Source organism: Pan paniscus, chromosome 8 (genome assembly GCF_029289425.2).
Source record: "Pan paniscus chromosome 8, NHGRI_mPanPan1-v2.0_pri, whole genome shotgun sequence".
Taxonomy (NCBI): Eukaryota; Metazoa; Chordata; class Mammalia; order Primates; family Hominidae; genus Pan; species Pan paniscus.
The window spans coordinates 78,250,394-78,269,102 of NC_073257.2; the positions used below are offsets into that span (position 1 = coordinate 78,250,394).

The following is an 18,709-nucleotide window of genomic DNA, read 5'->3' on the forward strand; positions in this document are numbered from 1 at the left end:
ATTCAGTGCTAACAAATTCCTTTTCTCACCACTCACCTACAAGACACTATAATCAAAGTTTAAGTTGTGTGAGACAGAACAAAACCTTTGATTTAGTATTTAGACCTTATTGGATTTCAAGTTGTACAGGCGGAGGAAAGAATGACTGTAGAATATGTTCTTCTTGGACAGGGGCAAAGAAAGAAGAGGTAATTATAAATGACTACTTGCAGAACTATCTCCAACATGCATCCAATAAATATCAGAATGAGATGTATTTTTTTCTCTTTTTTTAAAAAATCATTATACATCTAGAAAAATTAAATGTTGTTTTTTTTCTTTTTTCTTTCTTTTCTTTTCTTTCTTTTTTTTTTTTTTTTTAGGCAGTCTCTCACTCTGTCACCCAGGCTGGAGTGCAGTGGACACAATCTCCGCTCACTGCTACCTCCGCCTCCTGGGTTCAAGCAATCCTCCCACCTTACCCTTCCTAGTAGCTGGGATTACAGGCGTGCATTGCCATGCCCAGCTAATTTCTGTATTTTTAGTAGAGATGGGGTTTCACCATGTTGGCCAGGCTGGTCTTGAACTCCTGGCCTCAAGCGATCCACCCACCTCAGCCTCCCAAAGTGCTGGGACTAGAGGTGTGAGTCACTGCGCCTGGCAGAAAAATTAAAAATTGAAAAGTTTAAGTCCTATGCAACTTTATGAGAACTGACAGAGACAGAAACTAATGGATTACCAAGCTACCAAAGTTCCACAAGGAAGAAAAACTCCCAGTGCAGAGCCAGGCATTTTACTAAATGGTGAGGGAAATAAGAACTTGACAACTATTGGGTCAACTTTTCTGTGATGTTGCATTAACAAGATTTGCTTTTTTGGATATCTATTTCAGTTCTAGCTTACTTATGTGAATACAGATTTACGTAAACTTGCTGGCATCATTAAGAATCACAATGCCTTCTTCCTTTTAATCTCTTAAAGCATTTCTTCATTAGTCCCCTTCTTGAGGCAAAAAACAATTTCAAAAGACTTCTGGTAGTAAAGTGTCCATGATGTCAAAAATACTTAGTACCATGAAACAGGAAACCAAGTAGTCCCATATCAGGAGTCAGAGAGATTTGTATTTACAAAGCTCCCTGAGCTACTCAATAAAAAGTCAAAGCACATCAGGAGCACACAAAGATCTGCATTTTTCATGAGATTCATTTTATAAAAATCAAAATTTATTGTTCACTTCCTATGTGCCAGAAACCAAACAAGAATTTTCGCATATCTAATTGAATCTTCAAAAACACCTATAAAATAGGTATTATTATTATCATCATCATGATTTTACAGATAAGAAAATTGAAAGTTAGAAATGTAACTTTATGAGGGTCATATGGACAGTAATTGGTGGAACTAAGATTTGAGTCAAGGTTTATGTGACTCCAAAGTCCATTCTCTTGACTTATACATTACAGCAGTTATATAAAAGGCAAGTCATTTGCTCACCTATTCTATTCCCCAAACTCTCTTTCAATCAATTTTATGAAGAGCCTTTTTAAACCCACAGTTATTACTCAGGTAAGTTTGAGGAATGTTCAGCTGCCACCCTGCTGCAACTTAAATAATTTCCTAAGTCTCTACTCCGACTGCTGCCCCTATTGCAGAAAATAAAACAGGAAAAACTTCTAGAAATTAGAATTCTCATTTTATTGAAACATCACACAGGCCAATGTGATGAGACAATGACTAAGGAGCAACTGCCTTTGCTCTTCCGGATTCCGTGGTGGGAACTAACTTTGGATCCTCACCCTGCAGGATCCCCTGCTATATGACCCTACTTGCCCAATACTCCACTTCATCAAGGTGAAGTGACCCACCAAGAGAGACTTTCAGGGTCTGGGCATTACCAGGTAGTTTCTAAATGGTAATCAACAAGCCAATTTTGCTATTGATAGAAGATTGTAGGATGGGGATGTGTAGAAATTTGCAAGGTTTAAATACAACTGATTTTAAGGTTTGTGGTCTTCAGTTTAACAAACCATCTTTCTAGTACAGCAATTTATAATATTAACTCTATAATACTGGCTGTTGCAATAGTAGATCAATGACAATATTAAGGGATGATGAGACTATTCCAGTTTACAAGTGTGCTGTACTGGAAAGAGAACATGCTTGAGGCCAAAAGACCTGAGATTTGGTCCCAGTCAATATGGCTTGCATAAACTACTTAAATTTTTTGTTTCATTTCCTAATTAGTAAAACCAAAAGGAAAAGATAACAAAAAATAAGCTCCAGGGCTTTTTATAAATAAGCTACCAATTTGAAAATGTTCTGTAAACTATGATGTGTTAAACAGTATCAGGCACTGCTCTGTTTAAATAGAAAATATGATTTAGTCTGTATGTCATATAACATTTTAGGAAGCTTTTAGGACTTACAAACATCTTATTAATAAGTTTAGAAATTTTATTCTCTTTTAAAAGGTGTATTTTCATGTCTCTTTTGAATTTGAGTTTTTCAGATAAAAGATGCCTATTTTATTCTGGCTGAAAGCATGAACAGAATAAACAACGAGCTCTGTGAAGAATGTTCTATGAACCCGTATCAAACTCAAACTCCTGTGTCACTCCGGTACGCCTGATCACTGGATATAACCACGTATTGGTCCAGTGAGTATTCATGTTTAATAATTAAGATAATTACTGATTTCCACTGCTGTTTCCATTGCCACTTCGTAAGTCATGCATTATTGGTCTTTTAATATTTTGTTCTCATTGACCACAGACTCTAAATCATTATATGTTAGTTACAGACCTTTACAATGCCTAGTGGCATTTGCCACTGGTGACAACAATAATAAATGATGTTGAGCTGAAGCTAGTAGGAATGAAATACAGAAAGTAAAATGATAATAAATAACTGTCACTCCATTACTTAACAGTGCCTGGTTCTAGCGCATGTTCAATACAGCAGAGTCTGCATGATCCAAGAACTAAAAAGGCATTTACTCTTTAGAAACAGCAACAACAAAAAAGAAATCCATTTACTCATCTTGTGCTGTGACCCCAAATTCCGCACTGAGCATGGCATGAGTATTTAAAGACTTCTCAACAGAATCTCCTTCAATATCTTATAGTATCTTGTCAAAGTGAGAGTGTGTGTGAAATGTGCCAAAAGTTACACTCAGTGCAATGGATATGAAATTACAGCAATTACGGCTAGAATGTGACTATAATGTCTCAGATGGATATGAGATTGAAGATATAAATATCATTTTATTATTATAAGGAGTATGGAACACAGATATTAGTGCAAAGAATATGGGACTCAAGAATACAAGATGTCTGGTAGATATTGTAAAACCTATCTAAATATAATGTTGGTTCTTGTTGGGTGATTTGGGTGGGGACCAAATCTGAGCTATCCTTTTCCTTGGCCATCTGTCTCATAAACTTAACTTATGAGAGTAGAATCTGTTGTAATAAACTCACAAGGCAGATATAATGTAAGGAGTGTTATTGGTACCAAGTCATCTACAATATAAAATAATTTCTCTTCAAAATTTAAAGGAAAATTTGTGTCTTCCCCTTGTCAGACAGCTGTGACATCCTTTGCTCTGTCCTCTTTCTCCTTCCATTAATGATACATCAGGTTTATTGCTCTGGTGGCGGTCTATCTGTTTGTTTTTTAGTAAAGGACTTATCATAACTTTATTTCCTAAGTAAACTGACATGTGGCAATCACAGAAGGTCTGAGTCTGAAGACATAATCCTCTTACTACACAAGTTACATAAATCTGAGCCTTAGTGATCTTATTAGTAAAACTGGAATAATATTAATATAGCAAATTTAATGTAAAAATTAAGTAAATAATATATGTGGAGTAATTTTCTTTTATTATTTTCTTCCAATAAGCAGAGTCTGAGATTGGAAGGTAGTTTGTTTTGGAAATAGATATTAGTAAACGGAACTGGGAGCCTGGGAAGAATGAATCAGGAAAGAAAGGAGAGCCAGTCTAAAGACACAGTATCAACATGGTTACTACTTGATCCTACTGGGGACCCTTTCAGGTTCTGTGGAAAATGCATTTCCGAATTGTCCATCTTAGAAACAGAATAGGGTTATTGGTCAAGAGTTGCTCTACGTGGGGTTCGTGCCTCATATGAGGTTGTATATGTATTATCATGACTGAGCCGTTATCAGAGGGATTCCACATAGTAGTTGCTAGGGAGCCCCAATGCAGGAAGTGAATAAAATCCAAATTATTTGGGATTTATGCAGAGGAGATTTATAAGAGCAGAGAGTAGCCAGGTTGAATATAATGTTGCCACCAGTAGATTTCGTGGTCAGGGATCTATCTTGTCACTAAACAGTGGTGAGGTTTTCACCCGGCGGCATTCCGAATGAACTGGATTGTCCGAGAACTGTACGCGGCAGAACACTAATGCAAGATGCAGAGCAGTTTCAGGGTAGTTTCCACAACATTAGAAGCAGTGGCTTCTATGAAAAATTCTTAAGATTCAGAACCATAGAGATCATCAAGTTTATAACCTATAATGGGCAGCCAGTCATCTAGCTGGCCTGGCCTATACTTTGGACCAAGAACAAAAATACAAACGAAAATAGTAGTAATAAGAAGTTTACCATCTTATATAATGTGGAAATTTTTGAAACACTTCCATATGCATTATCTTATTTGAAGTTACCAGTGATGCTGTGAGAAACTATGGTATTATTCATCTCATTTTTCAAATGAATAAATTTGGTTTTCTAACCAAGTCTTCATCGTCTACAAGTGCTAAGCCAGAATAAAAACTGAGGTGTGTTTATCCTAATTCCAGCATTCTAAAAAGAGCCTTAATTTTAACAAAATTTCCTTTGGTCAATTACTTTGCAAGCCTTGACACCTACACCTTACCTTCAGTGACATCAGCCTGAGTGAACCACGCACCCACTTCCCTGAAAGCAAGAGCAAAGCTTACCTTTAGCAAAATGTATTTCCAATTCAATTTCCATTCATAAGATGTGATCTCTACCAATGATGCCAACTAGATTTGAAGGAAACTAAATCCAGATGCTGTGTGACCCTAGACAGTTTTCAACACAAATTGGCTAGTAGAGGGCTGACAAATAACCCAAATAATCTGTAAGAAATCGAAACTCAAGAAAGTAGCATTTCCCAATATATTACCAAATACTATCTGTCTGGCTATGTGATAATGGTGTCTACTCGAAGAACATTTTTTCTCCACTGAAATGAAATATTCCTATTACCAAAATTTGAGATAAGCAATGTTTCTGATAAAACATAGGTTTTATTTTCTTGGCTGATATATATTATTTCTAGGCAATCTGAATGTCTGAAAACATGGAACTTTCCCAAATTTATCTTTTCCCATATTATGTTTTACCATATTTTCTGTATTTTATAGTAAATGAGAAAATACTTAGCACACTATAAAAACAAATATGTACATGCAAGATATTCTTGTTAATAAAAGGATATAGTTAAGCTCTAATGAGATAGCTTTTTAAACATTCATTTCACATATGTGAAAGTAGATAAACACACAAAATATTTTACATAATATGTTGTGGGATTTTAAAAAGGCAATCAAAAAGAATAGTAGAAACAGAATCTGACTCTCTGCATCTGTTTAAAATTAGATATTTTTCAGTGTATTTATCTTATATTACATTCTTAGGGAATAGAAATCCGAAAGATTATAGGTAAAATTTGGTAAAGACTAAAGTTTTTTTTTTTTTCAAATCAGTTTCCACAAGCCATAGATTACAATAGAATATCAAAACATATAAGGAATATCAACATTTTTATTTAAGGAAATGTGCACTAACACTCATTGTGACATGGAGTTAACCAAACAGGTCTTTGCTTGAAATGTTTCTGCAGAGCTTGTATAACAATATGTCTACAAAAACAGAGTATGCGCCAGCCTTTCAATATAAGTGCTTCAACATCAGATACATCCATAAGAGACCAGAAAACAGAGGGAAAGGTTAGGAATTTGCTTCCATCTCCAAATTTTATGTCACTGAATTTAACTAACTTAATAATAATATTAATAATGATGATCATGATAATCATACTATTGTTGCTGCTGCTATTACTACTATGAATGATAGTAACTAACAGTTATTTAGAAGTTACTATGAACTAGGCACTATATAAGTGCTCTGTTAGTTGACTCAGTTAATTCCCACAGTAATCCTCTTATGAAGGATACTATTAGTATCTCTGCTTTACAAATGAGGGAACTGAGGTACAGAGAAGCTAATTGACTTTCCCAAGTAACACTCCAGAAGGAGGTGGCAGATGCACATGCATTCCCAGGAAGGCTTAGGCACTGTGCTGTACTACGTGGGTTTCAGATCCAAGGTTTGTTGTCTGGTCTGTAGTTGCAAGCGATAAGTGGCTAGGATGCCAAACTTTCACAGATACCCAGGCACTGGGTGGGAGTAAAGTGAAGTACAATATCTCAGAGTAATTCAGAAATTAGAATTAACATATTTGGAGTTGTGTGGTGGTGGTGGCAGTGGTGGTGGTGGTGGTGGGGTGTGTGTGTGTGTGTTTGGGGGCAGGCACAGGAGAAGTTATTGTAGAGAAAGAAAAGTAGATTATTGACTTAGACGAGTTTTCTTTTCCACTAGAATTCCCGAGTATATTTACAACTTCTTCGTTTCTTTTTTCTAGTCTAAGCAAACATGTACATATTTCACTTTTATATTCCCATGACTCCTATAAAGATCAAAAGCAGTATGGAGTGATTCACTACATGACCTGAAATGGACTTACTGTGAGCTCTCAAGATAGAGGAAAATAATTCCCCTCATGTGGTTTCCCTTAATGCTAAGGCTTTTCTCCATGTGCTTCACAGAACTAGCTCCAGATCCAGGAGTCCCACCCATTAGAGGCTGCCTAGATTGACAAAGGGAGGGCACAGCCTTCAGTGACACAGTACATGGTTCTCCCACCAGTTGAAGTGACATACCCTATCAGTTTTCCCTTCGGTCTGAATGCTGGTGTGACTGCGGACCTCGTGTTCCTCTTCAAGGTCAGAAACATCCTCCAGTTCCTCTGGGGTCTATAAAAAGAAAGCAAAACATTGCTAGTGGGAATGTAAAAGCATTTCTTCTTTGGAAAACAACATGGCAGTACCTTAAAAGGGTAATCATAAAGTTACCATATGACCCAGCAATTTCACTCCCAGTTATATACTCAAGAGAAAGGAAGGCATATGTCCACACAAATACGTATACACAAATGTTCACAGGAGCATCAGTCATGATAGCTAACAAATGGAAACCAAATGTATGCTTACTGATGAATGGATAAACAAAATGTGGTACATGTGTACAATGGAATATAATTTGGCCATAAAAAGGAGCAAAATACTGATACACACCACAACACAGGTGAACCTTGAAAACATCATCCTAAGTGAAGGGAGCCAGCCACAAAAGGCCACATATTGTATGATCCCGTTTACATGAAATGTCTGCAATTGGCAAATCTATAGCAATAGAGATTTAATTAGTGGTTGCTAGGTGCTAGGGGAAAGGAGAAATGGGCAATGACAGCTGATGGGTATGTGGTTTCTCTTTGAGATGATAACAATGTTCTGCAGTTAGATAGTAGGAATGATCACAAACCCTTCTGAATATACTAAAAAACACTGAGTTTTATACTTCAAAATGGTGAGTTTTATGGTATATGAATTATATCCCAATAAATTGTGAGAGAAAAAGAAAGCAAAAAAAATGATCACAGGGAAAATTTTATTTCAGTGAATAGCAATTTGGCTACCCACTATGTGGTTACTGCAAACCAAGATGCTTACAGTTGATAAATGCATTAAATAATCATCATTAAAATCATATATCATCAAAATGCCCCAGAAATTGTCAAGAAATTAAAATTTTAGGGACTTAATAAATAATTCAACTTGAAATTCAGTGTCTATTATAAAGAGTTAGCTAACTTCCATTCCTTCTTTCAATTTCAGCTTAAATGCCTCTTTCTCAGGGAGGTGTCTTGCTCAGGAATCCTCTAGACTGGGCTGGATTCCCTGCCAAGTGTTTCCTAGCCCCCTCTACTTTATCTGCCATAATGATCATTATACTTTAATATATCATCGCTGAATTAGGCAGCTAATTGTTGAATTGTCTATTCTGTGAGGCAGGGACATGTCTTCCTTGTCATTTTTGCAAATACAGGTCAAAGTGCTTAACAAGAATTAGCCTAGTATTTGTTTTAGTGCACAAGGTCTCAACTTAATATATTTTTTTTATTTCAATAGCTTTGGGGATACAAGTGGGTTTCGGTTACACAGATGAAATGCATGAATATGAAGTCTGAGATTTTAGTGAGCTCTTCATCCAACTAGTACACATTGTGCCCAATATGTAGCTTTTTATTCCTAATCTCTCTCCCATCCTCCCTGCTTCTGAGTCTCCAATGTCCATTATTCCACTCTGTATGATTCCTTTGCTACAAAATCCTGGTGACAAACCCAGAAAATAAGTATTTAGGTTTCATAGAAAACAACCAAAAACGAAGTAGAAGATGTCCTTGGGCCTGCATCTTTCATGCACATATGGCTGCTGAAGACTGGAAATGGGCAGAGCCCATCTCCTTAGACTAGCTCTGGTTTGCCTTAAACGTTGCTTTACACACAGACGTTCTGTTTATTGTCAGGGTTGCCAATAGCCTTTCATCCCTTGGGAGCACTCCAGAGATGGGGACATTTGATGATTAGCTCATATTATATAGCAAAACTACCAATTTCCTATTCATTAATGGCTTCAGATTCTTTCTCATCTCATAGATCTTTAAACAGCACTTTCTTTGTTCTCACACACTTGCACTGAGCAATACCCATCCGTTTGCAGAAGAGCATTTTGCATTTATTTCAACCAATTCCTATCAGATATTAACATTCCCCCTCTCGCCAAAGCCTTCAATGTGCTATTTTTTATCTCTGTGTTGATCTCTTTGCAATCCTTCTTTGCTGCAACTACATGCAGCTATTATCTTAGGACAATTTATTATTTCTTCTTAGGTATTAATAGCACAAGTTCATTACTATGTAATTTCTATACAATCATATATCTCATTATTAGCCTTTTTGTGCATTCTTGTCACAGTATTCTTGAGAAAGCATCTTTGCAATTTCCCTCCTTATTATATCACCAGGCCCTATAACATTTGAACAAATTCAGTTAATCAAATTCTCTTTCTTGTGCCCTGTTGTTTTGCAACTGAAGGCTGTCTGGTGTCCCTAGTGTGATCTATTCCTTATAAATGTCTGCTATTTATTACTTGGGTTATATCCTATCATGCAATGACAAATAACTTCATCATCCACTCCTATAGTTTATTCAACCCCCAAATAAAGTAACAAACTAAGAACAATTGCTGCTATCAGAAGTCACAAGTGCCATTTTTGTTGGGGATGCTGTACGAAGAGATAAGCCTACCATTTACGCCCACATACTTCTGTGTTTTTCTTTGTGTTTAACACAGGATTAATAGTTTTCTTGCAAAGCTACAAAAACTGACCTCTTCTTTTCATGAACAAAATCAGTGGGGAAGTGTTCAAAACACTTGCTGGCAGCATTTCACATTCTGTAAGCCATGGTGTTGGATGGTATTGTGAAAATAAATAGTTAAATACAAAATGCTACAGTTTAAGTGGAAACTAAGAAAGAGAAAGGAGTACTCTAATAATTTTGAGGGCAATACATTAACTCCTTCAGCACTAAACACAAATAATAGAAACAGCAAATATCCCAGCACTTTGGGAGGCCAAGGCAGGTGGATCACCTGAGGTCAGATGTTCGAGACCAGCCTGACCAACATGGAGAAACCCTGTCTCTACTAAAAATACAAAATTAGCTGGGCGTGGTGGCACATGCCTGTAACCCCAGCTGCTCGGGAGGCTGAGGCAGGAGAATTGCTTGAATCCAGGCGGCGGAGGTTGCAGTGAGCCGAGATCGCGCCATTGCACTCCAGCCTGGGCAACAAGAGTGAAACTCCATCTCAAAAAAAAAAAAAGAAAAAAAAATGGGGTGGGAAAGGAGGGATGATAGAGTACCCTAGATCATGCCTTCTTAAAATTGTCTGCTTCTACCTATCTGGTAAACATCTGGAAGTTTTGTGTGTGTGTGTGTTTGTGTGTGTGTGTGTGTGTGTTTCTAATCAATTTCATTCTGTGAAAGATTAACTATCTTAGAGGCAGTGTTATATATTAGAAAGGCCCTATAATATTGAGTAATGCAGACCTGAATTTGAGTTCTGGTCCTCTAATGAGTGATTATGGGCAATATGTGTTCTCTTTTAAAGTTTGTTTCCCTCAGAATAAAATTCGGATAATAATACCTAATCCCAAAAGTTGTTGTGAGGCTCAATTACACTAAGATGCTTTGGGTAAGAGCTTAGCCCACAGACCTAGCTGGATTGTGGCAAAAGTTTATTTCTGTTTGTTGCTTTTCCTCTTCCTTCTCCACTACCTTATACCTCATCCCAATATACACCTTTATATTTTTATTAAACATTTATGTAAATTTATCCAAATTTTAATCACCTTTATTCCAAATTTAATAATTTTAATCCAGTATAATCCAAATTTATTTTTGATTTGGAACTTTGGATAAGCCACCAATGTTTCTGTCCTTTAGATTCTACACAGACATTATTTTGGGTTGACATGGTACATTTACTAGTTGCCTCTAGTTACAGTTACCTGAGTTTGATTATCTAATGTCATTGTGCTAAACAGGGTTTAATATAATTACCCATGCACTGCTTCCTTCTAAACTCCATGTAAGAGATCTCTTTTAATTGGACTTTAATCATGTCTAACAGCGAAATTATCTCTTAAACTGGCCTCAGCAAAGATTCACTCTAGCATGATTCTCAGGGATGATGGAAATAATTTGTCTTCTTTAAGCTGGGCTGTCTCTAAACCAGACCAAGATGAAGAGAGCCCATTTTTTCAGAAAAAGTGTTAATCAATGCAGACATTAATGTTATTTCTCATATCAGAATTGTGGAGATATATTTCATATTTTCCTATTTTACCTCTGGCTTATTATGGTGTCTTCCTTAGGCAGCCCAAAAGTGATTTGGAATAGGCTTAGTTTCTTCACCTGTAAAATAGCACAAATACTACCTAATTTTTAGGGTTATTATAAAGATAAAACAAGATGACGGACTAGAACATTATTCGGTGACTGGGAAATACTGAATTATTAATATTGTTTATGAATATTATAGATTATCATTACTGTTGCTATCTCACTTGATTCAAGCAAAAGAAGCCAAAAACAAATATAGAAGTTGAAGCTGAAAACATTCAGGCTGAGGTGTTTACATAGAAGCCAGGACAGCAATGACATAGTAGTAATACATTAAGACTTCAGGGTCACAATAAATTTCATATATATATCCTTTTTCCCACAAGGAGTTCAATCCTTTCTATAGACATTATCTCACTAATCCTTTCAGCATCCCTAATGAAACAGGTGGCATTATTACAACTAAAAATTCACTTGCGCAGATTTTATAAATATTTAATATTAAAATACAAAAAAGAAATTTGTGGTTGCTAAATTTTAAAGAAGAGAGAAAAAACACAGGAAGAAAATAAAAAAGAAATAAAAAGTATTAAAAATACTGTGGAAAACAGGAGTCATGCTTGGCTTCTTCTCAGAATTATGTTTGAATTCTAAATCATACACATGACTTATTATAAATATAATTCACTGGCTAGCTTTCACTGACTTACTAAAATCAAATAACCACCACAGTAATGTCAGGAGTGGTCTCGCACTCAGAGAAGCTCTTAGGAAACATGCTATGAATGTCCATCCCAAGCAGGAGACTAACGTCACATGTTCAATGATTTCATTCCAGCTGAGGTAGTAATGTAGGATGATTTTGCAATGTCAAAATGGAGAGATCACAATTTTTAAAATACATTTAAAAAATAAAAATATATCAATGACACAATGCCAAAATAAAGAAAATTAAGACATGGCCCTTGTTTAACACACACACACAAACACACACTGAAGTTCCTGCCCCACACCTTTGACCATGAGACTGGCACTCTACCTTATAAATATTCAAGAAATCAGTGACATTTCTGTTACACTGACCCCTTTTCTCCTCCTCAAACATGTCCCACTTGTCAGCACTTTCCACTTAAGACTCTTTGTGTCTTTCTATTTACCCCTTCTTGCAGACTGGATCCTTCTCGGCATGGGAGCTCAGATGCTCTCTACTCAGAGAAGTCTCCCCTGGCCAGTCTAACTAAAGTTAACCCTTTTCCCCATTTCATTTATTTCTTATATTAGTGTATATATTTTCTTTAGGTCCTTTTTCATGATTTTCACCTAAAATTATATTTTTTCTTCATTTTTTTCCTTTTTTTGGCAGGTGGGATACATTTTTGATTTTATCCCTACTAGAACTTAACTTACATGAAAATAGGGATGTTGTTTGTCTTGTTTTCCACTCATGAAATGGCACATAGTATGTCTCAATTTTTCTATTTCTTAGCTGAATAAAGGAGCAAACAATTTAATTACTGACAAGCTTTTGTTATTGATCAATTTCACAAGAAAATCATGGGAACATTTTTGAGCTGTGGAGAATGTTTAATCCTTTGCCTTCTGTCTTTTAATAAGTATTGAATCAATAATTCCTTGCCTAAAGAAAAGTATATGCAAATATTCTTGAATTTAAAAAAAATCCTATGGAAACTAGAGATGAGATTTTGTGTAGAGAAAGGTTTTCCATAAGCTCAGAAGAGATTCTCAGATGTGGAGGACTAAAAAGTTTATGATTCCATAATCAGTAGTAACTTGCCCTACTCCTTGACAATCCAATATGGATAAAAAAGACTTCAGAGAAAATGTCATCCAGTAAGCCCAGACCAGTGTTTCAAGTCTCACCATAGCCCCGTGCCACAGACTTGTCATGGAAACAGTGGTAGACCTGAAAGGGTTACATGGGCTGGGACAATGGATGTCTCATTGGCAACCAGTGTGGGTAAATGACAGGGTCGGTGAGACTCCCTGATGTCTTGATGCAGCCCAAGCCTCCAGAGACAGACTTAGCCTCAAGAGAAGTGTTTCTCAGTCTTAGCATTGTTGACGTCTTGATCTGAATAATTCCAGTTGTGAGAATCTGTTTTGTGTATTGTAAGAAGTTTAGCACCAACCCTAGCTTCTATCTACCACACACATTTGGACCCTCTCAAGTCATGAGATATAATTAAATATGTTTCCAGACATTACCAAATATCCCCTGGAAATTTGGAGGCTTAGGAATCACCCATTTGAGAACGATTGCTCAAGAATTTTGGCTCACTTGGCCCAACATAGGTAGCAGGAGTAAGGGAAGGCCCAAGAATGACTATATTTAAATTTCCCATGAGCCAAGTTAAAAATAAATTTACTTGCAAATAAGTATGTAAACTGAAAGTCATATCCCATATAATAACATTATGTTTACAAGACAAAAGAGAGAAGACATTTTAGTCTTAACCAGACTACTGGAAGAAGATATCAGAAAATGTATGAAAATGAGTTAATAGGTGCAGCACACCAACATGGCACATGTATACATATGTAACAAACCTACACGTTGTGCACATGTAACCTAAAACTTAAAGTATAAAAAAAAAAACTACAAACTTGCTTGCAGCCTTTTTTAAAATTTGTTTTTTAAATTTTTGATTGATAATTGTATATATTATATATTTATATAGCATACTGTGATGTTTACAACAGTATATATTAACATTATGAAATGATTAAATTCTAATTAACAAATCTATCTCTTCACTCATGTATCATTTTTTTGTGGTGAAAACAATATTCAAAAGGGTCTGGGCACAGTGGCTCATGCCTATAATCCCAGCACTTTGGGAGGCAAAGGAGGGTGGATCACCTAAGGTCAAGAGTTCAAGACCAGCCTGGCCAACATGGTGAAACCCCGTCTCTACTAAAAATACAAAAAATTAGACGGGTGTGGTGGCGTGTGCCTGTAATCCCAGCTACTAGGGAGGCTGAGGCAAGGGAATCATTTGAACCTGGGAGGCGGAGGTTGCAGTGAGCCAATATCATGCCACTGCACTGCAGCCTGGGTGACAGAATGAGACTCTGTCTAAAAAAAAACACAAAAATTCAAATCAATATGCCTAAGAGATATCTGCACTTCCATGTTCACAATAGCTAAGAGATGGAAGCAACCTAGGTGTCTTTCATTGGATGAATGAATAAAGAAACTGTGAGCTCTCCCTCTCTCTCTATATATATACACACAAACATATACACTCAGTGAAATACTATTTAGCCTTTAAAAAAAGGAAATTCTATCATTTGTTTGTCATCTTAATACCAGAATTTAATAAGCTGCTTTCATTCTGCTGATCTTGTTTTTATCTTTTATTCATAATGAGATTATCTAAAGATATCCAGTGCTAATCTAAGTTTGCTTGATTATATAATCAACTCAAGTTAACTCAACTAACATATTCGATTGTCTTACATATACAGTCATGTTGCTTAACAATCAGGACACATCCTGAGAAATGTGTCATTATGTGAATTTGTCACTGTGCAAGTATCATAGAGTATATTTAAACAAACCTAGATGGTATAACCTACTACACACCTAGGCTGTATGGTATAACCCATTGCTCCTAGGCTACAAACCTGTATGGCATGTTACTGTACTGAATACTATAGGCAACTGTAACACAGTGGTAAATATTTGTGTATCTAAACATATTTAAACATAGAAAAGGTAAGGTGTTGTGTCACGATGTTAAGATGGCTATGGCATCTGATATGGTTTGGATTTGTGCTCCGGACAAAATCTCATGTCGAATTGTTATCCCCAGTGTTGAGGGAGGGACCTGGTAGGAGGTGATTGGATCACGGGGGCAGATTTCCTCCTTGCTCTTCTCATGATAGTGAGTGAGTTTCCATGAGATCTATTTAAAAGTGTGTAGCATCTCCTTCTTGGCTCTTTTCTTCCACCTCCTGCCCTGTAGATGTGCCTGCTTCCCCTTCACCTTCTGCCATGATTGTAAGTTTCCTGAGGCCCCTCCAGCCATGCTTCCTGTACAGCCTGTGGAACTGTGTGCCAATTAAGTCTCTTTTATTTATAAATTACCCAGTCTTAGGTAGTACTTTATAGGAATGTGAGAACAAATAATACAATGTCATTAGGTGATAGGAATTTTTCAGTTCCATTATAGCCTTCTTAGGGGACCATTATCCTATATGCAGTCCATCACTGAATGAAACATTGTCATGCACGGCATGGCCGTATGTAGACAGGAACAATTATGCTAGATACTGGGAATCTTGAAGGAAATAAAACACAATCCTTGCCCTCAAGAGAGATAAAGGGTAAGAATATTAGATGGAGATGAAAGATATTCCATAGAGTTATATGATTTGAGACTGAAGTTGAGTGGTTAGAGATGAAAAAATTTCCTGGGATGTGTCAGGCAGAAGAGAGGAATGAGTGTAAAGCATCTGAGGAAAAACTGGGAAGATATTTCTTATATCACCAGAAAGCTGGTAGGCTTGTGTTACGGTGGAATATTAATGGAACTTGAAGTTAGGATACTTGGGTGTCCTAACTAAATTAGTTGTTTTTTGTTAGGCCAATCTCAGACTTTTCCTATGCTTAAATTCCTTGACCTTTAAAATGAAGATGAGAAGTAAGTAAAACTGATAATTTTTGTAAATCCTTTGAATTTTCAGTTTTTATGAATTGATGCTTAAACTGAAAACATAATAAGGCTATGACAAACATTAGGCTGGATCAAACATCTCTTCAACACTGAGAGATCTCAACGCTAGTGAAGATTCGGTAAATCTGTTGAGTTCAGTTGATTGAAACATAGTCCACTCTAATTCATCACATCAATTCAAAATAGGGTTAATCTCCTGAATACACATATCTTTCTGTTATAGCCACCAGAGGGAGAAGGCATCTAGTATTATTCTCAGTTTTATAACCCAAGTGTCTAACAGTGCCTGGCATACAGTCAGTACTCAGTAAATACATATTTTATTGAGTTAATGCAACAGAAGAATAAATGAAGATGCAAATAAGATGTATGTCTCTATTTGTCAAAATCAAGAATTGGTGACTTTTCTTCTTACAATCTTTTAAAATATAATTCAAAACTGCCTCCAGGAACCATTAGCATCCCTCTATTTTGTTATTATTTTTCTTTACACTATGATTATCAGTATTGTATTAACATTTAATATGAAATCTACCCTTAACAAATTTTTAAGTGAATAACATAGTATTGCCAATTATAGGTACAATGCTGTATAGTAGGATCTTTATTTATTTATCTTGCATAATTGAAATTTCATAACTTTGGAGCAGCAACTCCTCATTTCCCCTCCCCTCAGCTTGACAACTACCATTCTGCTCATGGTTTCTAGGAGTGTAAAAACATTAGTTACCTCATATAAGGCAAATCATGCAGTATTTGCCTTTCTGCTAATGGCTTACTTCACTTAGAATAATGTCCCCAAGGTTCACACTTGTTGTTGCATATGACTGATCTCCTTTTTTTTTAAGGTTGAATTATATTCCATCTTACAAGTTTATCACATTTTAGTTACCCTTTCATCTGTCAATGAACATTTAGATTGTTTTCACATCTTGGCTATCGTGAATAATGCCGAAATAAACATGGGAGTCCAGATATCTCTTTGAGATCCTGATTTCAATTCTTTGGGACATATAACCAGAAGTAGGATTGCTGGATCATATAGTAGTTCTGTTTTTAATTTTGAGAAACCTCCATACTATTTTTTAAAGCAGTTGTACCATTCTACATTCCCACCAACAGAGTACTAGGGCTCCAATTTCTTCATATACTCACCAACACTTATCTTTTCTGTGGCTGTTGATAATAGGTATCCTAAGAAGTGTGAAGTGATATCTCATTGTGTTTTTTTTTCATGTCCATGATGATTAGTGATGTTGAGCATTTTTTTCACACACTTGTTGGCAATTTGTATGTCTTCTTTGGAGAAATGCATATTTATGTCCTTTCCCCATTTCTAAGTTGGGTTATTTCTTTTTATGCTACTGAGTTGAGTCTCTTATGGGTTTTGGATATTAACTCCTCATGAGATTTATGGCTTATAAACACTTTCTTCCATTCCATAGATTGCCTTTTCATTTTTTTGACTGTCTCATTTGCTGTGCAGAGAGGTTTTAGTTTGATGTGATATGTCTATTTTTGCTTTTGTTGTTTGTGCTTTTGGTCAAAAAAGTCATTTTTAAGACCAACATCATAAAGCTTTTCCCTCATGATTTCTTCAAGGGTTTTACAGTTTCAGGTCTCAGGTTTAAATTTTTAACCTATTTTTATTTTATTTTGTGTATGGTGTAAAATAAGGGTCTAATTTCATTCTTTTACATGTGGATATTCAACACCATTTGTTGAAGAGACTATCCTTTCCCCATGGGGTATTCTTAGCACGCTTGTTGACTGTGAACACCCTTGCTCAGTTGACTGTGAACTTAGGTTTATTTCTGAGCTCTCTATTCTCTTCCATTGGTCTATAGTTCTGCATTTATTCCAGTACCATACTGTTTTAATTATTGTAGATTTGTAATATATTTTGAAATCAGGTAGTATGATGCCTCCCAGCTTTGTTCTTCTTTCTCAAGATTGCTTTAACTATTCAGAGTCTTTTATAGTTCTAAGTGAATTTTAGAATTGTTTATTAAAAGCCTAGAGCTAATATGATAGTGAAAAACTGAAAGCTTTGTCTCTAAGATCAGAAGCAAAGCAAGGATGCCCATTCTTGCTACTTCTATTCAACATAGAACTGGAAATCCTAACCAGAGCAGTTAGGCAAGAAAAAGAAATGAAAGGCACACATATCAGAAAGGAAGAATAAAATTATCTCTGTTTGCAGGTAATATTATATGTAGAAACCTAAAAATTTCGCCAAAATACTGTTAGAACTCATAATTTAGTAAAGTTGCACAATACAAAATCAACATAATCAGTTGTGTTTCTACACAATAACAACAAATTATAAAAAAAACAAAATTAATAGTCCAACTTGCAACATTATCAGAAAAATTAAAATATTTTAAAGTAAGCTTAACCAAGGAGATAAAAGACTTGAACACTGAAAACTATAAAACATTGCCAGCTGGGTGAATCCCAGCACTTTGGGAGGCCGAGACAGGCAGATCACGAGGTCAGGAGATTGAGACCATCCTGGCTAACATGGTGAAACTGCATCTCTACTAAAAATACAAAAAAAATTAGCCAGGCGTGGTGGCGGGTGCCTGTAGTCCCAGCTACTCGGGAGGCTGAGGCAGGAGAATGGTGTGAACCCAGGAGGTGGAGCTTGCAGTGAGCCGAGATCACGCCACTGCACTCCAGCCTGGGTGACAGAGCAAGTCTCCGTTTCAAAAACAAAAACAAACAAACAAACAAAAAAACCAAACAAACACAAAAATTGCCTAAAGAAATAAAAGAAGATATGAATAAACAGAAAAAACATCTCATGTTTATGAATTGGAAGACTTATATTGTTAAAATGTTCATATTATCCAAAGTGATCTATAGATTCAATGCAATCTTATCAAAATCCAAATGACTTTTTCTAAAAACAGAATATAAATCCCTTTATGTTTTATAAACCA

General features: G+C 36.0%; 1 protein-coding gene across 5 annotated transcripts in view; it reads right to left on the minus strand.

Annotated features, from left to right (window-relative positions):
• CTNNA3 (catenin alpha 3) overlaps positions 1 to 18,709 on the minus strand; it is a 1,760,513-nt gene that overhangs the window by 183,412 nt on the left and 1,558,392 nt on the right. For all 5 annotated transcript variants that reach the window (XM_034930662.2, XM_008955790.3, XM_034930660.3 and 2 more), the window contains one exon: positions 6,978 to 7,070. In XM_034930662.2, the coding sequence (XP_034786553.1) occupies positions 6,978 to 7,070 (93 nt within the window). The remainder of the gene's footprint in view (positions 1 to 6,977; positions 7,071 to 18,709) is intronic.